General features: G+C 38.1%; 1 protein-coding gene across 7 annotated transcripts in view; it reads right to left on the bottom strand.

Moving 5' to 3' along the window:
- Nucleotides 1–27,148, bottom strand: part of LOC147572500 (complement factor H-like) — a 154,678-nt gene that overhangs the window by 70,712 nt on the left and 56,818 nt on the right. For 6 of the 7 annotated variants that reach the window (XM_086693399.1, XM_086693403.1, XM_086693404.1 and 3 more), the window contains 3 exons: nucleotides 18,176–18,370; nucleotides 9,293–9,487; nucleotides 8,700–8,876 (listed from right to left, as the gene is read on the bottom strand). In XM_086693399.1, coding sequence (XP_086549525.1) covers nucleotides 8,700–8,876; nucleotides 9,293–9,487; nucleotides 18,176–18,370 — 567 coding nt within the window. The remainder of the gene's footprint in view (nucleotides 1–8,699; nucleotides 8,877–9,292; nucleotides 9,488–18,175; nucleotides 18,371–27,148) is intronic. The other variant, XM_086693400.1, reaches the window with a different exon arrangement.

Raw genomic sequence — 27,148 nt, 5'->3', positions numbered from 1 at the left:
GGTACCCCCTTCTTTTACTAGCTTTTTGATGTATACAGTTTGACTGTATATTTGAGATCATTTCTTTTTTTACTGTAGGCATGTATTACTAGAAACACCTCCCACAGAAGTGCCTTTGTATGTGAAGCATGTTTTTCTTTCTTGTTGCTTTCAAAATTCTTTGTACTCTATTTTTTTTTCTAGATTGACTGTATGTATGTATGTATTTGAGTTTTAATTTTAATACTGGTTGGCTGACATACAGTGTTATATTAGTTTCAGGTATACAGTATAGTGATTCAACAATTCCATACATCACCTAGTGCTCGTAATGACAAGGATACTCTTTCATCTCCATCACGTACTTCACCCATCCCCTCTGCCAGCTTTCTCCCCTCTGGTAACTATCATATTGTTCTCTACACTTAAGACACTTAAGAGCCTTTTTTTTTTTGGTCTCTCTCTCTCTCTCTCTCTCTCTCTCTCTCTCAAATTTCCTCCCTTTGCTCATTTGTTTTGTTTCTTAAATCCCACATATGACTGAAATCATATGTATTTTCTTTCTCTGAAAGACTTATTTTGCCTAGCATTATACTGTCTAGTCCATCCAAGTTGTTGCAAATGGCAAGATTTCATTCTTTTTTATGGCTGAATAACAGTCCATTTATCTTTATCTATTCATCAATTGGTAGACACTTAGGCTGCTTCCATATCTTGGTTATTGCAAATAATGCTGCAATAAAGATAGGGGTGCGTGTATCCCTTTGAATTAGTGCTTTTGTATTCTTTGGGTAAATACCCAGGAGTGTGATTGCTGGATATTACAGCAATTCTATTTTTAACCTTTTGAGGCACCTCCATACTATTTTCCAGAGATGCTGCACCAGTTTGGATTCTTGCCAACAGTGCAAGAGGGTACCCCTTTCTCCACATCCTCACCAACACCTGTGAGGTGACATCTTATTGTTTTTTTTGGTTTGCATTTCTCTGATGATAAGTGCTAATGAGTATCATTCATGTGTCTATTGCCCATCTGTATGTCTTCTTTGGAGCAATATCCGTTCATGTCTTCTACCCATTTTTCATTGGATTATCTGGTTTTGGGGTGTTGAGTTTTATAAGTTCTTTATATATTATGGATACTACCCTTTACCAGACATGTCATTTGTAAATATCATCTCCCATTCCATAGGTTGCCTTTTAGTTCTGTTGATTGCTTCCTTTGTTGTGCAGAAACTTTGTAGTTTAATGTAGTCCCAATAGTTTCTTCTTTTTTGCTTTTGTTTCCCTTGCCACAGGTGATCTATCTAGAAAGCTGTGGCTGATGTTAGAGAACTTACTGCCTCTACTCTCTTCCAGGAATTTTTATAATTTCAGGTCTCACATATAGGTCTTTAATCCAGTTTGAATTTATTTTTGTGTATGGTGTAAGAAAGTGGTTCAGTTTCATTCTTTTGTATGTTGCTGTGGAGTTTCCCCAACATCGTTTGTTGAACAGATTGTCTTTTTCCCACTGGATATTCAATCCAGCTTTGTTAAAAATTAATTGAGTGTATAATTGTAGGTTTATTTCTGGGTTTTCCATTCAGTTCCATTGATCTATGTGTCTATTTCTGCCCCAGTACCATATGCTCTTGATCACTATCTTTGTAATATTAATTTGAAGTCCAGAATTATGATGCCTCCAGCTTTGCTTTTCTTTTTCAAGACTGATTTGGCTAACCAGGGCCTTTTGTGGTTCCATACAAATTTTAGGTTTGTTTGTTCTAGGTCTATAAAAAATGTCGTTGGTATTTTGGTAGGGGTTGCATCGATTGTGCAGATTGCTTTGGGTTGTGTAGACATTTTAACGATATTTGTTCTTCCAGCCCATGAACATGGGATGCCTTTCCATTTTCTTTGCGTTGTCTTCAACTTTTCTTATCAGTGTTCTATAGTTTTCAGAGTAAAGATCTGTCACCTCTTTGGTTAGGTTTATTCCTAGGTAGTTTATTATTTTTAGTGCAATTGTAAATGGGACTGTTTTCTTAATTTGTCTTTCTGCTACTTTATTATTGTTATATAGAAATGCAACAGATTTCTGTGCATTATTTTGTATCCTATAGCTTTTCTGAATTCACTTCAGTTTTAGCACGTTTTGGTGGAGTCTTTTGGGTTTTCTGTATAGAATATTATGTCATCTGCAAATAGTGAAAGGTTTACTTCTTCCTTACCGAGTTGAATGCCTTTTATTTCTTTTTGTTCTAGTTGCTGTGGCTAGGACTTTCAGTACTTTATTGAGTAAAAGTGGAAGAGTAGACCTCCTCGTCTTATGTCTTGTCTTGTTCCTGACCTGGGGAAGAAAGCTCATAATTTTCCCCCATTAAAGATGATGTTTGCTGTGGGTTTTTCATGTATAGCCTTTATTATGTTAAGATATGTCCCCTCTAACCCTACTTTGTTAAGATCTTTTATCACGAATAGATGTTATACTTAGTCAAATGGTTTTTTTGGTATATGTTAAAATGATCATATGGTTTTCATCTTTTCTTTTATTGATGTGATTTGATTGATGTGATGTATCACACATTGATTGGTTTGTGAATATTGAACCATGCTTGCAACTCAGGAAGAAATCACCGGGTATAAGTCGTGAACAGACATGACTTGATTGTGGGGAATAATTTTTTAAAATTTATTGTTGGATTCAGATTGCTAGTATTTGTTATGCATTTTTGCATCTATATTCATCAGAAATATTGACATATACTATAGTTCTCTTATTTTGTGGTGGCTGTATCTGGCTTGGTATCAGGGTAGTGCTGCTTCATAGAATGAATTTGGGAGTTTTCCTTCTTTTCCTTTTTTTTTTTTTTTGGAGTAGTTTGAGAATAGGCATTAACTATTTATTTATTTATTTATTTATTTATTTATTTATTTATTTATTGCTGGTAATTGATCTGTTCAATTTTCTTTCTTTCTTCCTTTTTTTTTTGAATATAAACATGGGAAGGTTTATTTGGGGAACTCCCAAATGCTTTTTTTTTTAATATGAAATTTATTGACAAATTGGTTTCCATACAACACCCAGTGCTCATCCCAACAGGTGCCTTCCTCAATACCCATTACCTCCCCACCCTCCCTTCCCTCACACCCACCATCAACCCTCAGTTTGTTCTCAGTTTTTAAGAGTCTCTTATGTTTTGGCTCCTTCCCTCTCTAACCTTTTTTTTTTCCTTCCCCTCCCCCATGGTCTTCTGTTAAGTTTCTCAGGATCCACATAAGAGTGAAAACATATGGTATCTGTCTTTCTCTGTATGACTTATTTCACTTAGCATAACATTCTCCAGTTCCATCCACGTTGCTACAAAAGGCCATATTTCATTCTTTCTCATTGCCACATAGTAAGTATTCCATTGTGTGTATAAACCACAATTTCTTTATCCATTCATCAGTTGGGGACATTTAGGCTCTTTCCATAATTTGGCTATTGTTGAGAGTGCTGCTATAAACATTGGGGTACAAGTGCCCCTCTGCATCAGCACTCCTGTATCCCTTGGGTAAATTCCTAGCAGTGCTATTGCTGGGTCATGGGGTAGATGTATTTTTAATTTTTTGAGGAACCTCCACACTGTTTTCCAGAGCGGCTGCACCAGTTTGCATTCCCACCAACAGTGCAAGAAGGTTCCCATTTCTCCACATCCTTGCCAACATCTATAGTCTCCTGACTTGTTCATTTTAGCCACTCTGACTGGCATGAGGTGGTATCTGAGTGTGGTTTTGATTTGTATTTTCCTGATGAGGAGCGACACTGAGCATCTTTCATGTGCCTGTTGGCCGTCAGGATGTCTTCTTTAGAGAAGTGTCTATTCATGTTTTCTGCCCATTTCTTTACTGGATTATTTGTTTTTCGGGTGTGGAGTTTGGTGAGTTCTTTATAGATTTTGGATACTAGCCTTTGTCCGATATGCCATTTGCAAATATCTTTTCCCATTCCGTTGGTTGCCTTTTCGTTTTGTTGATTATTTCCTTTGCAGTGCAGAAGCTTTTTTATCTTCATGAGGTCCCAATAGTTAATTTTTGCTTTTAATTCCCTTGCCTTTGGAGATGTGTCAAGTAAGAAATTGCTGCAGCTGAGGTCAGAGAGGTCTTTTCCTGCTTTCTCCTCTAGGGTTTTGATGGTTTCTTGTCTCATATTCAGGTCCTTTATCCATTTTGAATTTATTTCTGTGAGTGGTGTAAGAAAGTGGTCTAGTTTCATCCTTCTTCATGTTGCTGTCCAGTTCTCCCAGCACCGTTTGTTAAAGAGATTGCCTTTTTTCCATTGGATATTCTTTCCTGCTTTGTTAAAGATTAGTTGGCCATATGTTCGTGGGTCTAGTTCTGGGGTTTCTATTCTCTTCCGTTGGTCTATGTGTCTGTTTTTGTGCCAATACCATGCTGTCTTGATGATTACAGCTTTGTAGTAGAGGCTGAAGTCTGGGATTGTGATGCCTCCCGCTTTGGTCTTCTTCTTCAATATTACTTTGGCTATTTGGGGTCTTTTATTGTTCCATACACATTTTAGGATTGCTTGTTCTAGCTTCGAGAAGAATGTTGGTGCAATTTTGATTGAGATTGCATTGAATGTGTAGATAGCTTTGGGTAGTATTGACATTTTGACAATATTTATTCTTCCAATCCATGAGCATGGAATGTTTTTCCATTTCTTTATATCCTCTTCAATTTCCTTCATAAGCTTTCTATAGTTTTCAACATACAGATCTTTTACATCTTTGGTTAGGTTTATTCCTAGGTATTTTATGCTTCTTGGTGCAATTGTGAATGGGATCAGTTTCTTTATTTGTCTTTCTATTGCTTCATTATTAGTGTATAAGAATGCAACTGATTTCTGTACATTGATTTTGTATCCTGCGACTTTGCTGAATTCATGTATCAGTTTTTGTTCCTGTTCAGTATTTGTTCCTGTTTCAGTTTTGGTAGGTTTATGTTTCTAGGAGTATCCATTTATTCCAGATTGTCCAGTTTGTTGGCATATAGTTTTTCACAATATTCTCTTATAGTTGTTTGTATTTCTGTGGTGTTGGTTGTTATTTCTCCTCTCTTATTTGTGATTTTATTTATCTGGGTCCTTTCTCTTTTCTACTTGATAAGTCTGGCTAGCAGTTTGTCATTTTATTAATTGTTTCAAAGAATCTGCTCCTGTTTTCTTCGATCTGCTCTGTCGTTTTTCTGGTTTCTATATCATTTATTTCGGCTCTAATCTTTATTATTTCCTTCCTTCTGCTTTTTGGTGTTTTGTTTGTTGTTGATTTCTAGCTTAAGTGCCAGGTTAGGTTGTTTATTTGATTTGTTTTCTTGCTTCTTGAGGTAGACCTGTATTACGATAATTTCCCTCTTAGAACAGTTTTGCTGCATCCCACAGGCTTTGAACTGTTATGTTTTCATTTTCACTTGTTTATGTATTTTTTTTTTCCTTTTATTTCCTGGTTGACCCATTCATTGTTTAATAGCGTGTATTTTCACTTCCGTGTATTTGTGTCCTTTTCAGATTTGTGTGTGTGTGTGTGTGTGTGTGTGTGTGTGTGTGGTTGACTTATAGTTTCATAGCACTGTGTTCTGACAAGATTCATGGTGTGACTTTGATCTTTTTGAATTTGTTGAGGCATGTAATATTTATACAGCCAACTTGTGACTCCACAACATAAAAGTTGTATCTTCTTGTTGGGGCGTCCCCTTTATTATTATGTAGTGTCCTTCTATGTCTCTTATTACATTCTTTGTTTTAAAGTCTACTTTCTTCAATATAAGTATTGCTACTCCAACTTCTTTTCACATCCATTTGCACAATAAATATTCTACATCCCCTCACTGTCAATCTCCAGTGAATCTGTAGTTGTCTTTTTGTCCAAAATGATTCTTCTGTAGGCAGTATAGAGATGGGTCTTGTTTTTTTCATTCCGTCACCCTATGTCTTTTGATTAGAGCATTTAAACCACATACATTCAAAATAATTTTTGATATGCATTTATTTTCATTGTATTACTTGTTTTGTGGTTGTTTCTGAAGATTTTCTCTGATCATTTCTTCTCTTTCTCTCTTTCATGGTTTGATGGGGTTTTTTTTAGTGATATTTTGCATTTCTCTCTCTTTATTCTTTGCATATTCATTACTGATGTTTGATTTGTGGTCACCATTAGGTTTGTATATAACATTTTTTGTATATAGCAGTCTATATTAAGTTGGTGGTCATAAGTTTAAACCCAAACATTACTCCTCTCTTCTCCAGATATATGGTGTCATATGTTATATGTTACATCCTTTCATTTTGTGAGTTCCTTGACTGAAATTTGTTTCCAGAAATATTCATCTTGAGTGCTTTTGTGTTTCCTACCTTCATACTGTCACTTTTGGTCTCTCCTCTCCACTCTAAGAGTCCTCCTTAATATTTCTTGCAGGTCTGGTTTAGTGGTCATGAACTTCACTGGTTTTGTGTGTCTTGGAAACTCTCCTATTATGAATAATAGCCTTGCTAGATGGAATATTCTTGGCTGGATAGAGTATATTTCCCATTCAGCACTTTGAATATATCATTCCACTCCCTTCTGGCTTGGAAAGTTTGTGCTGAAAAATGCTCTCATGGCCTTATGGGTTTTCCCTTGCATGTGACTGCCTTTTTTTTTTTTGTCTTGCTATTATAATTTTTTCTATAGCCCTATGTTTTGCCAATTTAGTTACAATATGTCTTGGTGTGGTTTGCATTGGTTGATTTTATTGGGGGTTCTCTGCCTTCTGTATCTGGATATCTGTTTCCTCCTTCCACATTAGGGAAATTTTCTGCTATTAATTCTTCAAATAAATTTTCTGCCATGTTTTTTCTTTCTTCTTCTTCTGGGACTACACTAATATGAATGTTGTTATGTTTGATGGAGTCACTGACTCCCCTGAATGTATTCTTATTTTGCACCATTCTTTTTTCTCTTTGTTTGGCTTGATTACTTTCCATTACACGGTCTTCTATGTCATTAATTTGTTCCTCTTCTTATTCCAGCCTGCTGTTCATTCCATCAAGTGTGCTTCTAATTTTGTTTGGTGAATCCTTTATCTCTGCTATGTCATTCCTTATCTCTTTATTAAGAGTCTCACTCATGTCTTCCACTTTTTTTGTCAAGTCCAGTGAGTATCTTCATAATTTTTACTTTAAATTTCTATTAGGCATGTTACCTATATCTGTTTCACTTAGATCTCTGGCATTGGCCTTGTACAGATCTTTCATCTTTCACAGATCATTCTTCTGTTTTCGCATTTTGTCTAAGTTTCTGTGCCTGCTTCTCTGTATTAGGAAAGTCAGCTACTTCTCCTGTTCTTGAGGCTAATGGCCTTATGAAAAAGAGGTTCTGTCGTGCCCTGAGGTGTCGCAATCCCTGTTCCCCAGGGCCTGGCACTTCAGGGAGTGTCTCCAATGTGTGGTGTGTTCACACTGCTCTTGTGTCCTGATCGCTTTGTCCTTCATGCCCCTCATCTGCAGAGGCTCTCTTTGCCTGTGTGGGCAGTGTTTGGTCTCTGGCCTGAATGTGGTGAGTTTTAACTTGGTGTGCTCTGGTCTGCTTGTGAGATGAGACTTCTCACCACTGCTGCTGGAAACATGGCACCCCAAACACCCAGGTTGGGAGATGAGGTGTGGGCAGGGATTTGGTCTGGGCTTTTGGGGTTGGGGGCCACCTGTGCTGGGACTGAGGCCAAGTGTGACTGGGAAGGGTGATTCCACTGGAGCATGGGGAGGCAGGGCTTGGTAGAAGCAAGTTAGAGAGCAAGTGTGGGTCCTGTGCTGGTTCCCAAAGGTGACCATGTCTATATGCTGAAGGGCAGGGGAGGGAAATGGTACCTACCAGTTCCTTTGTTCCCAGAGGGGTCTCTGTGAAGGCTGCCTTTCTGCAATATTGTCCAAGGTGAGCAAATAACCTCCCCACTGTGTTCTCCAAGTGCTCTTCCGATTGCTGTTTCCATGCTGTATATCCACAGGCTCTTTGCTTGCCTTTTCTCCAAGAGCAGCCTCAATGCTGTTTGAACTCTCCCAGGGCCAAGTACACTGTCCTTATAATACCCTAGGCTTTAAGCCCCACTGCTTGCAAAGCTCACAAAATTTGGCCCCTCTCCCTTTCCAAACCAATTGCTATGGAGATTTGTTTTCTCGTGTGTGCTCACCTGTGTTTCAGTCTGTCTCTCACCATTCCCTCTGACCACTACTCCTTTCCCACCTCAGTGTTCACAATCTGTTTCTTCTCGGTTTGGGGAAGAAAACTGAATCTCTACACATCTTACTTCATTGACGTGGCTTGTTCTCTACCTTCCGTTGCAGAATTTGTTCTGCTGGTCTTTAGGTTAATTTCTAGGGTATTTAGGACGATTTGATAGTTATCTAGGTGTATTCATGGGATGAGGTAAGCCTAGGATCCTCCTACACCGCCACATCTACCTCCTTCCTCTTGTGTCACCCTATATTAGAGGTTTCTTCCTTGTACTTCCATTACTGTTTTCTTGACTAATGCCTATCAGTAAACATTTATTTTGCTATACATGTATCAAGAAATTTGTATATCCACTCATACACACTTGGGAAAATATAAAACTAAGTAGTTCCATAGGGGAGATAAGAAAGTTGTTATAAATATTTTGTTACAGTCAATATAGATGAGGGTTAGAAAACCATAATACACTGGGATCTCAGATCATTTACTTACTGAGAGGAATGCATTCAGGAGGAGGGAACCAGCCATCCTCTGTACAGGTCATTACAGTCTGCTCATTTTGAAGACTGTGGCCAGAATTGCAGTTAACGCTTACATTTTCACCTTGTAAATATTTAACTCCTTGTTTTGGATACTCTCCATTTTTCAAATGATTGAAGATACATTGTCCTAAAAATAATGAAAATAAGAAACAAAAATTGTTTAAAACCCATAAGTTCAGTGAAAATAGCCAATTAAAAATTATTTCTACAAAATTTAAACTCTAATGCATAAGTATCCAAAATTAAAGCTACTACCAAATGCTGGGGAAAAAAATCACTGTTAAATATTATTTATCTTCAGGTTTATAATTAAGTCCTTGTAAATGATATAGTTATTTTCAGAAAGCCTCTATCTTTATCTTTAGTGTGATTTTTATGAAGAACTCTTCATAAAAGGAAAAAGTTATATTGGTATTTTTGCTCATAACATTCATCCTTTGGCCTTATGTTAGTGATACTAAGCTTAATTGTATTCACTTATGTGTTTTCCCCCCTCTACTATTTGAAATATTTATACATATACAATTATAAAGGTTGACTTACTGCGGCATGGTACTTCTGGTGACCATCCTTCTTGTGTGCAATGAATATGTTCCCAGGGCTTTTGTGAAACAGTCACAAAATTTTGATCACAGGAATACCAATATTTTTCTCCTACGCGTACTGGAAAGTTTTGTCTATAGTTACTTTCATGGTGTAGACTACCATGTTTTATTTCTGGAAAATCACAACGATTCCCTTGCAATAAAAACAAAACAAACAAACACAGTATAAATGATGTTTTACCTTAAGAAAAAAATCAGATGGGAAATGAATTGTTTCACTGGTGAATTATGTCCTCTTATTAGTCTAATTTCACTCATTGCATCAGGTTTTCTAGGACAAGAGAAGTTATAAAATTCAGATGACTGGGATACGCTAATGAAGTTAAAATTATATCTTTGAAAAAAAAATTAAAAAAAAAAAAAAAAAGGGGCGCCTGGGTGGCGCAGTCGGTTAAGCGTCCGACTTCAGCCAGGTCACGATCTCGCGGTCCGTGAGTTCGAGCCCCGCGTCGGGCTCTGGGCTGATGGCTCAGAGCCTGGAGCCTGTTTCCGATTCTGCATCTCCCTCTCTCTCTGCCCCTCCCCCGTTTGTGCTCTGTCTCTCTCTGTCCCAAAAATAAATAAACGTTGAAAAAAAAAATTAAAAAAAAAATTATATCTTGTGGGTCATATGATATATAAACTTGTATGAAGACTCTTCATAAATAAAACTCTATAGATCTATTTGGGTATGTATATGATCTACCGACTATGTATATCCTAGCCCTGGTATGTAAATGAGCAACTTGATTGAGAGATGAAAGTATTGATTTTATTCCTAAGATCATCTGTCTTCTTTATTTTCTTTTCTGCTCTCATCAGAAATCAGAGCCCTACCTTTTCTTCTCAGACCAACTCAGTGTAGGGAAATAGTTTGATTTTTTTTAGATAAACATTCATTAATTTACTTTTCTATTTATTCAAATAGTGTAAGAAATATAGAGAAACACATTTTCCATTCATCACATTACACAGAAAACTAACTTCTAATTAATGCCTGAAAATAATCATCAAGGAAAGTTTTCATTTAATCAGACAAATGAACTAGGACTATTTCTTAATATTCAAATAGTTAAGATTACAGTAAACATTTGATTGTTATTTCTAATATTAATTGGAGAATGCGGTGTTTTAAAGTATGTCACATGTGTCTCAGAATATATATAACATATATTATGTACATGAGGTGATTTAAAATGTCATTCATAGTATGTCATAGTATATAAGGTTTATATGGCACACATATATGACATATATATCATATATAATGTGGCATATGTTGTAACATGTACACATCGTATATATGAGGTGTTTATAACATGTCATATATATCATAATATATATATTTTTGAATACAAGTGAACATTTAATGCAACCATAGTTCAATACTTTTTAAACACCAAAATGTCGTATTTTAATTGAGGTATAATATAATTGCATTTTATTGAGTTTCTTATATATGGAATATTTTTGACACATGTTTTAAGTGTTATGCTGTTTATAACACATTTATATATAGTATTTCCCAGAAAAAATTTCCGTTTTCATTTGATGATTTAGAGATAATCTAGTACTTTTAATACCATACCAGTATTAGTTTTTTCCCCATAAAATGATTCTATTACAAGAACTGTTGTGCAACACACGAAAAAAAGTTCCAAACACACACACACACACACACACACACACACACACACACACACACCCCAAGTATTCATTATCATCTTCATCCTCCTTTTTTTTTTCAAGGTTTATTTATTTATTTTGAGAGAGAGAGAGAGAGAGACAGAGCATGAGCAGGGGAGGGGCAGAGAGAGAGGGAGCCTGAAGCAGGCTCCAGGCTCCAAGCTGTCAGCACAGATAGCCCCACAGATGTGGGGCTCAAACCCAGAAACCGTGACCTGAGCTGAAGTCAGACGCTTATCTGACTGAGCCACCGAGGTGCCCCTCATCTTCATCCTTCTAAAGTACACTGATAACACTTTCTTTCTTGTTTGATTAAAGTTTCCAGTAGTTTCAGCAGACTTATGTAGATTATACACCTTGAATACGTGAATATACTGATGTTTTTCTTTAGTAAAGATTTGTATATGATACCTTCTCTAGATATAGGTTCTTGGCCTCCAGTTTATAGCTCTCATTGATAAATTTTTTTCCACCACATTTTTGAAGCTTCCAATATTGAGATCAAGTGTTCATTTAGTCTTATTCCATTTCAGTAATGGCATTCCATTTCAGTAACCTTCTAGGTATTTTTCTCCACTACTCTGACAATTTAGATTAACTTCTCTTTATCCTTGTATGATCAATTTCATCATGATACATCCCAGATGAGTGTCATTTAACAATCATTCTACCTTGCGCAAACTTCAGTGTTTGGATTTGCAAGAATAGAGTCTTAAAGAACTCAAATACATTGGTGTAAAATTGTAAAGGAGAGATTTGAACCCTGGTGGTCTGATTTTAGAACAAATCTGGTTATCCACCTATTATGGGTTTTCAAAGGATATCAGTTAGGAGTTAAGATGGGGGAGAAGTAGGGGGACCAAGACTTCACTTGTCCTTCAAACACAGCTGTTTTGGGGTCAGAACACTTGGAACACCCAGGAAGTCTATCTGCAGAGTGACAGAAAAATCTGCACACGTGGAGGGAGACAGCTTGGTGTGACAGACATGTGTGTATGTGATTTGGGAGAGATAAAACAGCATGGGTACAGAGGGGAGGGATCCCCTTCTGTGGACAGACAAAAGGGAGAGAAATAGAAGCTGTGGATTGTGGCATTGTGTTAGGACAAGAGAAAGACCTTTTCCAGACCACAAACTGGGGAACAAGAAATATGGAAAATGTCAGTCTCTGCTTTGCAAATAGCCTTAGGAGCTGAAGATAAGAGTTTTCAAAAGTGTGTGGCATTCTCTGGACCAGAGACACTGCTGTGTGCACACGCCTGGGGGGGTGGGGGTGGGGGGAGAGGAGTCAGCCCCAGGGCGGGTAGAGATATCAGGGGTGCACTGGGAAAGAACAGTCCCCTCCTTTGAGTACTATGGGAAAAATGTATATTGTTCCCCTAAGGACTAAAGACCCGGCAGGCACCAGCCATATCTGCAGGGTGGAGTGGCACTATCCCAGAATTGGGTCCATGTGGTACATGATCCTTGAAGACATGGGATTTTGAATCTCAGCCTAGCACCTAGGAGGCACAGGAGAACTGTGGAGCAGAGCAAACTACCTGCCTGTGCTACTCTGTGAGGGGTGCCTGAACAGCGAGGTTTTGGTTTTGTTTTTTGTTTGTTTGTTTTTTTAATTTTTTTTAACCTTGATTGATTTTTGAGACAGAGAGAGAGCGAGCATGAATGGGGGAGGTTCAGAGAGAGATGGAGACACAGAATCCGAAACAGGCTCCAGGCTCTGAGCTGTCAGCACAGAGCCCGACGTGGGGCTCGGACTCACGGACCGCAAGATCATGACCTGAGCCGAAGTAGGACGCTCAACCGACTGAGCCACCCAGGCGTCCCTGAACAGCAAGGTTTGAGAAACACAGTCCAGGGAGGAGAGACTGGGGTATCGCCATTTTTCTCCCCATTGCCAACGTGGTGGGTCTACAAGGAACAGGACAGTGGCTCCTAATGGAGGCAGGGCCTGGTGACAGGAAACCCTACCCTGCTGTGCCTGGCAACTGCTTATCTACTGGAGCAGGACTCACACTGGATGAACCAGACAACCTCTCCTCCAGACCAGCAGAGATGGTCCCAGGTATCAACAGACTACTGTCCTGTGGTTTTGTACGCTACTTTGTTGCCCTTTGTTTTCTTTGCTTTTCTTTGTTTTTCTTTCTAACCTTTTTTTTTTCCTTTGGAATCAAGCTCATATTCTCTGATTTGATTAAAAGACATTTTTTTAATGTTTCTTTTTGAGAGTGAGAGAGACCGAACATGAGCAGGGGAGGGGCAGAGGGAGAGGGAGACGCAGAATCTGAAGCAGGCTCCAGGCTTTGAGCTATCAGCACAGAGCCCGATGTGGGGCTCGAACTCACAAACCATGAGATCATGACCTGAGTTGACATTGGACGCTCAACCGACTGAACCACCCAGGCGTCCCTGATTTTTGGTCAAGTCATCTCTCTCTCTCTCTCTCTCTCTCTCTGTATATTTCTATATATCTTTTTTTTCTCTGCTTCGTTTGTCTGTGTAATCAGGCATTTTAATTCTATTCTTTCACACCTTTTTTATATCTCCTTCTTCTTTATTTGCCTTTCTCTCTTTCTGGATTAAGCCCTATAGTTTCTTTGATTCTCTGCTTGGTCTTTTATTTGCCTCTTCCATTTTTCTCTTTGTACGGGATCAGGTCCCGGTCTTTTTCCTTCTTTCCACAGTTGCTTCAATGAACAAATAAAAGCACCTGGTGGAATGTCTAAATGGTGGAATGTCTAAGATGGTGTCTAAACAATCCACCACCAAGAGTAAGGAAGACCTGGCTAGTGGGATAGCGCAGCCAAATACGCAACAACAACACAGTGCATGCAACACATTCCAAAAACACTTCCTGAAGTCCCAGGCCCTGGACAGTGTAGGACTCCTTTTTAATATAGTAGGTCTCAAGGTGCAGGACATAAAACAAACTATTAAAACACATAAAATACAGAAACCAGGCCAAAACGATGAAACGAAATTCTCCTGAAAAGAAATTCCAGGAAGAAATGACAGCCAGGGAATTGCTCAAACCGGATACATGCTCTAATCCTTTTTATTTCCTTCCTTCTGCTTTTTGGGTTTTTGTTTGTTGTTTTTCTAACTTCCTTAGTCATCAGGTTAGGTTGTTTATTAGATTTTTTTTCTTGCTTCTTCAGTAGATGTGTATTGCTATAAACGTCCCTCTTAGAATCGGTTTTGCTGCATCCCACAGGTTTTGAACAGTTGTGTTTTCATTTTCACTAGTTTCCATGTACCTTTTTGTTTTTTTTCTTTTATTTTCTGGTTGACCCATTCAGTGTTAGCATGTTATTTAACTTCCATCTGTTTGTGATCTTCACATTTTTTCTTGTGGCTGACTCCTAGTTTCATTGCATTGTGTTCAGATGTGTTGCATGGTGTGATTTAGATCTTTTTCAATTTGTTGACACTTGTTTTGTGGCCTAATATGTGTTTTATTCTGCAGAATGTTCCATGTACACTTGAAAAGCATGTATATTTGGCTGTTTTAAGATGGAATGTTCTCAATATATCTGTTAAATATATCTGTTCCAGTGTGTCTAAAGGCATTGTTTCCTTGTTGATTTTTGGTTTAGACGATCTTGTCCATTAATGGAATTGGTGTGTTAAAATCCCCTACTATTGTTTATTATGATTGAGTCATTCTTTGCTATTTGTTATTAACATTCATGTATTGAGGAGCTCACATGTTGGGTACATAAATATTCACAATCGTTACCTCTTCTTGTTGGATTGTCCCCTTTATTATTATATAGTGTCCTTCTTTGTCTCTTATTACATGCTTTGTTTCAAAGTCTACTTTGTCCAATATAATTATTGGTACTCCTGCTTTCTTTTGACATCCATTTGCACAATATATTCTACGTCCCTTCACTTTCAATCTGCAGGTGTGTTTTGCTCTAAAATGTGGGGTTTTTTTTGTAGGCAGGAAAGAGATGGGTCTTGTTTTATTCATTCTGTCACCCTGTGTCTTTTCATTGGAGCATATAGTATATTTACATTCAAAGCATTTTTTTATAGATATGCATTTATTGCTATTTTATTGCCTGATTTATGGTTGTTCCTGAAGATTTTCTCTGATCATTTCTGGTCTTTCTTTCATGGTTAGATGATTTTTTAATGATATATTGGATACCTTTATCTTTATTCCTTGCATATTTATTGTGGTTTTCCTTTTGGTCATCATTAGGTTTGTATATAACATGTGTTGCATATAGCAGTCTGTATTAAGTTGGTGGTCATTTAACTTTGAACCCAAACTTTACTTCTCTCTTCCTCAGGCATATGGTGTGATATTTTACATCCGTTTATTTTGTGAGTTCCTTGACAGAAATTTGTTTTACAGAAATATTCATTTTTATTGCTTTTGTGTTTCCTACCTTGATACTGACACATTTGGTCTCTCCTTTCTACTCTGATTCGCCTTTAATATTTCTTGCAAGGCTGATTTAATGGTCTTGACCTGCATTGGTTTTTATTTGCCCGGGAAACTCTTTATCTCTCCTTCCATTTTGAATATTGGCTTTGCTGGGTAGAGTATTCTTGACTGGATAGAGTATGTTTCCCATTCATCACTTTGAATATATCATGCCACTTCCTTCTGGCCTGGAAAGTTTGTGCTGAAAAGTGCCTTAGTTGCCGTATGGGTTTTTCCTTGTATGTGACTGTCTTTTTTTTTCTCTTGTTGTTTTTACAACGTTTTCTATATTGTTATGTTCTGCCAGTTTAGTTACCATGTATCTTGGTGTGGGTTTGCTTTTGTTGATTTTGTTGGGGATTCTTTGTGCCTCCTCGTGTATCTGGATATCTGTTTCCTCCTTCCAGATTAGGGAACTTTTCTGCTATTCTTCAAATAAATTTTCTGGTCCCTTTTTCCTTTCTTCTTCTTCTGGGACACCCCTAATAAGAATGTTGTTATGTTTGATGGCATCACCGACTTCCCTAAATCGATCCTCCTTTGCATAATTCTTTTTTCTCCCTTCTGTTCAGCTTGATTACTTTTCATTACTATGTCTTCTAAGTCATTAATTAATGCCTCTTCTTCTTCCACTATGCTGTTCATTCCATCAAGTGTGTTTCTAATTTTGTTTATTGAATCCTTTCTCTCTGCTATGTAATTCCTTATCTCTGTATTAGGGTCTTACTCATATCTTCGAATTTTTCTCAAGTCCAGTGAGTATCATTATAGTTATTATGTTAAATTCTCTATTAAGCATGTTACTTCTATCTGTTTCACTTAGAGCTCCGGCATTGGCCTTGTACTGCTCTTTCACTTGGGACAAATTCTTCCGTTTTCTCATTTAAGTTTCTGTGCCCGCTTCTGCGTGTAGGAAATTCAGCTACCTCTCCCATTTTTGGGGTAATGGCCTTATGAAAAAGAGGTTCTGTCGTGCCCTGAGGTGTTGTGATCCCTGTTCCCCAGGGCCTGGCACTTCAGGGAGTGTCTCCAATGTGTGCTGTGTTCACACTGCTCTTGTGTCCTGATCGCTTTGTGCTTCATGCCCCTCATCTATAGAGGCTCTCTTTGCCTCTTTGTTGGCAGTGGTTGGTCTCTGGCTTGAATGTGGGGAGTTTTAACTTGGTGCACTCTGGTCTGCTTGTGACATGAGACTTCTCACCACTGCTGCTGGAATCAAGGCTTCCAAAATCCCCAGGTTGGGAGATGAGGTGTGGGCAGGGATTTGGTCTGGTGTTTTGGGGTTGGGGGCTACCTGCTCTGGGTCTGAGGCAAGTGTAACTGGGAAGGATGGTTCCATTGGAGCATGGGCAAGTGGAGCTTGGTGTAAGAAGGTAGATAGCAAGTGTGGGCCCTGTACAGATTCCCACAGTTGACCCTGTGTTTATGCTAATGGGTAGGGGAGGGAAATGGCACCTGTCAGCTCCTGTGGGTCTCTGTGAATGCTGCCTTTCTGCAACATGCTCCCAGGTGAGCAAATAATCTCCCCACTGTGTGCTCCCAGTGCTCTTCAGATTGCTCTTTCCATGCTGTATGTCCACAGGCTCTTTGCTTGCCTTTTCTCCAAGAACAGCCCCAATGCCCTTTGAACTCTCTCAGAACTTAGTACACTGACCTTTAAAACCCTAGGCTTTAAGCCCCACTGGCTGCAGGAACTCACAACATTTGGCCCCTTTCACTTTCCAAGCCAGTTGGTTTGGGGATTCGTTTTACCTGTTGGCTCCTCTGTGTGTCAGACTGTCTCTCACCCTTCTCTGTGACCACTACTCCTTTCCTACCTCAGTGGTACAGTCCATTTCTCCTCAGTTTGGGAGGGAAAACTGAATCTCTGTACATCTTACTTCTCTGATGTGGACTGTTCTCTAGGATTGGTTGCACAATTTGTTCTGCCAGTCTTCAGGTTGATTTAGGATGATTTGATAGTTATCCTCATGGGATGAGGCAAGCCTAGTTTCCTCCTTCTCTGCCACATCCCCCTCGTTCTCTTGCTGGTGTCACCCTACTTTACACGTTCCTTCTTTGTAGTTCTTTTACTGTTTTCTGACTAGTGACCATGTACTTACCAAGAGGAATGCATTCGGGAGCAGGCACCCAGTCATCTTCTGTACAGGTCATTACAGTCTGCTCATTTTGAAGACTGTAGCCAGCATAGCAGTTAACACTTACAGAGTCACCTTGGAAATACATTTTTGCTGGATATGGATATTCTCCATTTATCAAATAATTAAAAATACATTGTCCTAATAATCATAAAAATAGTAAACCAAATTTGTCAAACCCTAGATTCAATGATAATAGCAAATTAAAAATTATTTGTCCAAAATTTAAATTTTCATGCCTAAGTATCCAAAAATAACCTATAACTTAAGACAAACTAAAGCTACTTCCAAACGTTTCAAAAGAAGAAAATCAGTATTTAAATTATTTATCTTCAGTTTTTATAATGAAGATATTTGGAAATGACATAGGTATTTTCGTAAGCCTCTATTTTTAGTTCTAAGGTGATTTTTATGAAGAGCTCCTCATAGAAGGAAAAACTTACATTGGTCGTTTTGCTCATAAAACTCATCCCGTGGCCTTCTTTTTGTCATATTAGGCTTAACTGTACTCACTTATGTGTCTTCCCACACCACTCTTTGAAATATTTACACGTACACAATCATAACAAGGTTGACTTACTGCGGCACGGTACTGCTGGTGACCATCCTTCTTGTGTGCAATGAATATATCCCCCGTTCTGTTTTTTATCTGTCACGAAATTGTGGTCACAGGAATAGTAATATTTTTTTCCTACAGATACTGGAAAGTCTCGTCTATAGTTATATTCATTGTGTAGTAGTCCATGTTTTATTTCTGGAAAATCACAACGTTTCTCTTGCAATAAAAAAACAAAAACAAACAACAGTATAAATAATCTTTTATCTCAAGAAAAATATCATATTAGAAATTAATTGTTTCATTGGTAAATTTACCCTCTTATTAGCATAATTTCACTCATTGCATCAGGTTTTCCAGGACAAGAAGTGTTGGAAATATGGATTACTGGAATATGTGATGAAGTCATTGCTAATCAAGTTAACATTGTATCTTGTGGGACTTAAGAGATCTAAAATTGTATGAAGATCGAGGAATAAAACTTGATAAATCTTTTTAAAGGATTCTCCTTGAGTATGTGTATCCTCAGCATGGTTGATTAAATGAGGAACTTGGTTGAGAGATGAAGGTATTGATTTTATTTCTCAGGTCATCCAACTTTTTATTTTCTTTTCTGTCCTCATCAGAAATCAGAGCCCTATCTTTTCTTCTCAGACCAACTCAATGTAGGAAGATAGATTTTTTTTAGATTAACATTCATTAATTTATTTTTCTGTTTACTGAAAATAATGTAAGACATATAGAGAAACACAAAAATTTTCCATTCATCACATTATACAGAAAAATTACATTCTTCTTAACCCCTCAAACCAATCATTGAGGACAGTTCTCTTCTTCATTTAATCAGAGAAATAAACAAGGACTATTTTTCAATATCCAAATACTTAAGATTGTGGAAAACATTTGAATGTTATTTTTTTTAATTTTGTTTTAGAGAGAGAGGTGGCGCAAGTGAGTGAAGAGCAGAGAGAGTAAAAGAGAGAGAGAGAAAGAGAGAGAGAAGCTGGGCTCACCTGGGGCTCGTGGTTTTACCTGAAGCAGGGCACTGGCTCACCCAAAGTGGGGCAACGAGCTCACCTGACGTGGAACTCGAACTCACCAACTGTGAGATAATGACCTGAGCCGAAGTCAGATGCTTAACAACTAAGCCACCCAGGCACCATATTGTTAATTCTAATTTTAATTGGAGAAGGAATGGTTTTAAATTATGGCATACATATGTCGTAATATGTATGACATATATCATATATATGAGGTGTGTTAAAGATGTCATATATATTTCACCATATATATGACACTTGTCATATAGATGAAGTGTTTAAAACTATCATACACAGTATGTCATACTATAATGATATATATCATATATATCAAGTGTTTAGACAATATGTCATTTATGTCCCCAATATATATATTTTTTGAATAAAAGTGAACATTTAATGCAACCATAGTTCAATTCTTTTTAAACACCAAAATGTCATATGTTAATTGAGGTATAATATAATTGTATTTTACTGAGATATTCTTATATACGGAATATTTTTGACATATGTTTAAGTGTTATGTTGTTACAACACATTTATGTATAATATTTTCCAGAAAAGTTTCCCCTTTTCATTTGATGACATAGAGATAATTTAGGACTTTAATACCAGACCAGCATTGGGTTTTTCCCATAAAATTACCCATAAAATTACTCTATTACCTTGTACAACACATGAACCCAAGTTCCAAAACACACACACATACACACACACGCATACCAAGTATTAATTATCATCTTCATCTTTTTTTTTTTTAACTTTTATTTATTTTTGGGACAGAGAGGACAGAGCATGAACTGGGGAGGGGCAGAGAGAGAGGGAGACACAGAATCGGAAGCAGGCTCCAGGCTCCGAGCCATCAACCCAGAGCCTGACGCGGTGCTCGAACCCACGGACTGTGAGATCGTGACCTGAGCCAAAGTCGGACGCTTAACCGACCTAGCCACCTAGGCGCCCCTCATCTTCATCTTTTTTAAGTACACTGATCCATGCTTTTCTTGTTTGATTAAGGAAAGTTTCTAGTAGTTTAAGCTGACTTGTTATGTGGATCATACCCTTTGAAAACTTGTATATACTGATGTTTTTCTTTAACAAAAAATTGTATATGATACCTTCTCTAGATACAGATTTTTGGCCTACAGCCCATATCTCTCATGGATAGATTTTTCCCTCCACATTTTTGAAGCTTCCAAGGTTGAGACTAAAAAGCTCATTTAGTTTTTTTCCTTTTGAGTAACCGTGAAGTTTATTCCCCCCATGACTTTTTGAAGATTTAGATTATTTTCTCTTTTTCCTTGGATGAATTTCATCATGAGACATCAAGATGTGTGTCATTTAACAATCTTGGGCAAGCTTCACTCTTTGGATTTGCAAGAATTGAGTCTTAAAGTACTCAGTTAAATTACCTGTAAAATTGTAAAGGAGAGATTTGAACCCTGGGGGTCTGATTTCAGAACAGCACTGGTTATTCTAGTGTTTCAAATGATATCAATTAGGAGTTAAGATGGTGGAGAAGTAAGGGTTCGAGGATTTCCCTCATCCCGGAAACACAGCTGTATTGGGGTCAGAACACTTGGAAATCTATCTGCGGAGTGACAGAAAAACCTGCACAGGTGGAGGGAGACAGCTTAGTGGGACAGAGGTGCTTGTATGCAAACTGGGGGAGATAAAACAGCATGGGCGTGGAAGGCAGGGATCCGTAGAGAGAAAAAAGGGAGAGAAAGAGAAGCTGTGGATTGCCCTAACGCAAGTTAGGACAAGAGAAAAACCTCCAGATCGTGGACTGGGGAATAAGAAATATGGAGAGTGCCAGTCTCTACTTTGAAAACAGCCAAAGGAGCTGAAGACCAGAGTTTTCAAAAGTGTGTGCCATTCTCGGGACCAAAGCCACTGTCACGTGCATGTGCCTGGGGAGGAGGAGAGCAGTGGCAATCTCAGGGGCACACTAGGAGAGAACAGTCCCCTCTGTCGAATACTGTGGGATATATTGCACCCTCAAAGACAAAAGACCCTGCAGTCGTCAGCCATATTAGCAGTGCAGAATGGCACTACCCCAGAACCAAGTGCCTCTGGCGCAGGATCCATTACTATATCGGGTTTTGAATCCCAGCTGAGCACCTAGAAGTGTGGGAGAACTGTGGAGCAAGACAAGCCACCTGCCTGCGCTACTGTGTGAGGCCTGCCTGAACAGTGTGGTTGAGATTGGGGTGTCATCATTTTCTTCCCCATCACCAACATGGTGGGGCTTCAGGGAAAAAGACCCCAGCACAGGTGTGATCTGCTTATGTGAAGCCCCACCCCTGTGTGCCCGGAAACTGCTCATCTACTGGAGCAGAACTGACACTGAGTGAAACAGATGACCTCTTCTCCGGACCAGCACAGCCGTAGGTCCCAGACACCAACAGACAACTGTCCTGCAGTTGTGTATGTTAGTCTGTTGCCCTTTTTTCTTTTCTTTTTGTCTTTCCTTTTCTTTCCATCTCTTGTCTTTTCTCATCATTTCTTTCAACCATCTTCTTTTTTTTCCTTTGGAATCAGGCTCTTAGTTTCTGATTTGATTTTTGGTCAATTCTTTTTTTTTTTTTTTTTTTTTTAATTTTTTTTTTCAACGTTTATTTATTTTTTGGGACAGAGAGAGACAGAGCATGAATGGGGGAGGGGCAGATTGGTCAATTCTTATAAATATACATATTTTGTCTTTTCTCTATGTTTCTGCTTTGTTTGTCTGTTTAGGCAAGCATTTTTACTTTATTTTTTTACAGTTTTTCTATATCTCCTTCTTCTTTCTTTTCCTTTCTTTCTCTCTGGATTAAGCCTTATAGCTTCTTTGATTCTCTGCTTGGTCCTTTTTTCAGACCTTTCATTTTTTTCTTTGTATGGGATTAGGTCCCCTGCCCTCTCATCTTTCTAGGGATACTTCAATGAAAAATCAAAGCACCCCTGGTGGAGGGTCTAAACCATCCACCACTGCAAGTAAGGAGAAGCATTATAGAAGACTGTTTGGTGGGTTACAGCAACCAAATACACAACAAAGGAGGGCATGCAAGACACTCCAAATACAATTCCTGAAGTGCCAGGCCCTGGACAGTGTATGACCCCTTTTAAATATAGTAGTTCTCACAGGTGCAGGACATATAACAAACTATTAAAACACATAAGGACAGAAACCAGGCCAAAATTATAAGATGGAAGAATTCTCCTGAAAAGAAATTCCAGGAAGAAATGAGAGCCAGGGTAGACATGTAAGGGCCATAACAGACCTATCCACTGAAACTTGGCAGGCCAGGAGGGAGGGTAGGAAACATTAAATGTGCTGCATAGGAAAAATATGCAGGTAAGAATCAATTATCTGGCAAGGCTGTCATAATTGAAGGAGAGATAAAGGCTTTCCCAGACAAAAAAATAACTAAAGGAGTTCATGACCACTAAACCAGCCCTGCAGGAGATTCTAAGGGTGACTCTGTGAGTGGAAAGCGGCAAAGACTACAAAGGACCAGAGACATCACCACAAGCACGAAGCCTACAGGTAACACAATGACACTGAATTCGTATCTTTCAACAATCACTCTGATGTAAATGGACTAAATACTCCAATGAAAAGACATAGGGTTTCACCATGGGTTAAAAAAAAAAAAGATCCATTTACACGCTGCCTACAAGAGACTCTAGTCCTGAGGACAACTGCAGATTGAAAGTGAGGTAATGGAAAACCTTGTGTCATGGTACTGGATGGCAAAAGAAAGCCGGAGTAGCCATACTTATACCAGACAAACCAGATTTTAAAAGAAAGACTGTAATAGGAGATGAAAAATAGCATTTTATCATAATTTAGGGGTCTATTCATCAAGAAGAGATAACAGTTGTAAAAATCTATGTCCCCAATGTGAGAGCATCCAAATATATAAATCATTTAATTACAAACAGAAATAAATGTATAGATAATAATACCATGTTTGAAGGGGACTTTAGTACTCCACTTACAGCAACGGACATAGCATCTAGGCAGAAAATCAATAAGGAAACAATGGCTCTGAAGGACACATTGGACCAGATGGACCACTTGGACATTCTCCAAAATAGATCACATACTGGGTCACAAAACAGAATATATAAAAGGACTGAGATCATACCATGCATATTTTCAGATCACAATGTTATGAAGCTTGAAATCAACCACAAGAAAAAATTTGGAAAGCCCCCAAATGCATGAAGGTTAAAGGACCTCCTACTGAAGAATGAATGGATCAACCAGGAAATTAAACAAAAATTTAAAAAATATATGCAGGTAAATGAAAATGAAAATATGACAGTTCACACCCCTTAGGATGCAACAAAGGCAGTCCTAAGAGGAAAATACATTGCAGTTCAGACCTATTTCAAGAAGCAAGAAAGGTCCTAAATATACACCTAACCTCACACCTAAAGGAACTAGAAAGGCAGCAGCAATGAAAGCCCAAACCCAGAAGAAGGAGAGAAATAATAAAGATTACAGCAGAAATAAACAGTATACAATCCAAAAAAAAAACCTTAAAAAACAAAAAAAAATTAGAATGGATTAATGAATGTAAGAGTTGATTTTTTGAGAGAATAAACAAAATCGATAACCCTGTAGCCTGACTTCTCAAAAAGAAAAGAGAAAGGACCCAAATAGATAAAATTACGAATGAAGGAGGAGAGATCACAACCAACACCACACAAATACAAACAATTATTAAAGAACATTATGAAAAATTACATGCCAACAAACTGGACAATCTGGAAGAAGTGGACAAATTCCTAGAAACTCACACACTACCAAAATTCAAATGGGAAGAAATAGAAAATTTGAACAGACCCACAAGCAGTGAAGAAATTGAACTGGTTATCAAAAATCTCCCAACAAGTAGGAGTCCGGGGTTAGACTGCTTCCTAGGGGAATTCTACCAAACATTTAAAGCGGAGTTGAGACCTAGTCTCAAGCTGTTCCAAAAAATAGAAAAGGAAGGAAATCCTCCAGACTCATTCTATGAAGCCAGCATTACCTTGATGCCCAAACCAGACAAAGGCCCCACTGAAAAGCAGAATTACAGGTCAATATCCCTGATGAACGTGGATGCAAAAATTCTCATCAAGATACTAGCAAATTGACTTCAACAGTGTATTAAAAGAATTATTCATCATAATCAACTGGGATTCATTCCTGGGCTGTAGGTCTGGTTCAATATTCACAAATCAATCAACATCATACATCACATTAACAGAGGAAAAGATAAGAACCATATGCTCCTGTGAATAGAAGCAGAAAAAGCATTGGACAAAATACAGCATCTTTTCGTAATAAAAACAAGAAAGTAAGGATAGAAGGAACATACCTTAACATCATAAAAGCCATATATGAAAGGCCCACAGCTAATACAATCCACAATGGGGAAAACTGAGAGCTTTTCCCCTGAGATCAGGAACATGACAGGGATATCCACTGTCACCCCTGTTGTTAACATGGTATTAGAACTCCTAGCCTCAACATTCAGACAACAATGCAAAATAAAATGTATCGAAATTGGCAGACAAGAAGTCAAACTTTCACTCTTTGCAGATGACATGACACTCTGCATGGAAAATCCGAGACACTCCACCGAAAAACAGGTAAGAGCTGATACATGAATTCAGCAAAGTTTCAGCATATAAAATGAATGTACACAAATCTGTTGCATTTCTATACACCAATAATGAAGCAACAGAAAGGAATTGATCCCATTCTCAATTGCACCAAGGACCATAAATTACCTAGGAATAAACTTAACCAAAGAGGTAAAAGATCTGTTGGCTGAAAACTATAGAATATTGATGAATGACATTGAAGAAGACACAAAGAAATGGAAAACATTCCATGCTCATGGATTAGAAGAACAAATCTGTTAAAATGTTGATATTACCCAAAATAATCTACACATTCTAGCAATCTCAATCTAAATGGCATCAGCATTCTTCACAGAGCTAGAAGAAATAATCCTAAAATTTGTACGGAACCACAAAAGATCCTGAATAGCTGAAGTAATGTGGAAAAAGAAAACCAAAGCTGGAGGCATCAGAATCCCAGACTTTAGCCTGTATTACATAGCTGCAATCATAAAGACAGTACGGTATTGGCACAAAAACAGACGCACAGACCAGCGGAATAGAAAAAAGAACCCAGAAATGGACGTACAAATTTATGGCCAACTAATCTTTGACAAAGCAGGAAAGGGTATCCAATGGAAAAGAGATAGCTTCTTTAGCCAACGGTGTTTGGGAGAACTGGACAGCAACATGCAGAAGAAAGAAACTGGACCACTTTCTTACAACATACACAAAAATAAATTCAAAATGGATGAAGGACCTAAATGCTAATGTTAGGTCAGTGTTAAACAGGAATCCATCAAAATCCTACAGGAGAAAACAAGGCAGAAACCTCTTTGACTTTGGCCATAGAAACTTCTTATGTGACATGTTTCCAAAGGCAAGAGAAATAAAAGCAAAACGGAACTATTGCGACCTCATCAAGATAAAAAGCTTCTACACAGCAAAGGAAACAATCAACAAAACTAAAAGGCAGCCGACAGAATGGGAGAAGATGTTTGCAAATGACATATTGGATAAAGGGCTAGTATCCAAAATCTATAAAGAACTTACCAAACTCAACACCTGAAAAACAAATAATCCAGTGAAGAAACGGGCAGGAGATACAAATAGACACTTTTCCAAAGAAGACATCCAGATGGCAAACAGACACATGAAAAGATGCTCAACATTGCTCATCATCAGGGAAATACGGATCAAAACCACACTGAGATACCACCTCATACCAGAGTGGCTAAAATTCACAACTCAGGAAACAACAGATGTTGGCGAGGATATGGAGAAAGGGGAACCCTCCTGCACAGTTGGTGGGTGTGCAAATTGGTGCGCCACCCTGGAAAACAGCGTGCAGGTTCCTCAAAAAATTAAAAATTGATTTACCCTATGATCCAGTGCTTGTACTACTAGGAATTTATTCAAAGGACACAGGAGGGTTGATTCATAGGGCCACATGATAGCAGCACTATCAACAATAGTCAAATTATGGAAAGAGCCCAAATTTCCATCACTGATGAATGGATAATGAAGACATGGTATGTTTACACAATGGAATACTACTCGGCGATGAAAAAGAATGAAATCCTGCCATTTGCAACAATGTGGATGGAATCAGAAGGTAAGTGAAATAAGTCAGTCAGAGAAAGACAGATATATTATTTCACTCATATGTGGAATTTGAGAAACTTTACAGGTGACCATCGGGGAAGGGAAGAAAAAAAGAAGATACAAACAAAGAGGAAGGCAAATCATACGAGGCCCTTAAATAGAACAACCTGAGGGTTGATGGAAGTGGGGGGTTGGGAGGATGGGAAAAACAGGTGGTGGGCATTGAGGAGGGCACTTGTCAAGTGAGGAGTATTGGGTGTTGTATGTGAGTGATGTATCAAAGGAATCTACTCATGAAGCCAAGACTACTCTGTATGTTAGCTAACTTGTTAATAATAATTTTAAAAAATGATACTAATTAAATAAAACAGTCCACTGAGATTTCTTTTCAAGAGGTATACAAAGGGGGTAAAATTAAACTAGGTATTATTATTACGACAGGCTTCAATCCCTTTGCCATATTCTTCTCTCATCTCGGCATACTTAAATATGTTTTATGCTTTTAGAATATCATCTCTGAAGTAAATATAATATTTCATATATGGTCTGATCAGCACTGGGATGGGCAAAATTTAGAACAGCCTCATTCTACCTTAGATTTCTATCGATGCAGGGCGTGGTCTCATTAACAGTAGTGGTGGTTCTGTCATAGTTTTGACTCAAAATGACCTCAAAATTGATTAAAATATTCACCAACTTTTAAAATTCCTTCTAATCTGTCTATACTTGTACATCTGATTCCTTTGACTTA

This window comes from Puma concolor, chromosome E4, assembly GCF_028749965.1.
Source record: "Puma concolor isolate L17-30 chromosome E4, mPumCon1.1.hap2, whole genome shotgun sequence".
Taxonomy (NCBI): domain Eukaryota; kingdom Metazoa; phylum Chordata; class Mammalia; order Carnivora; family Felidae; genus Puma; species Puma concolor.
The sequence above is the reverse complement of the archived record's forward strand: the minus strand, read 5'-3'. Positions and strand labels throughout refer to the sequence as shown.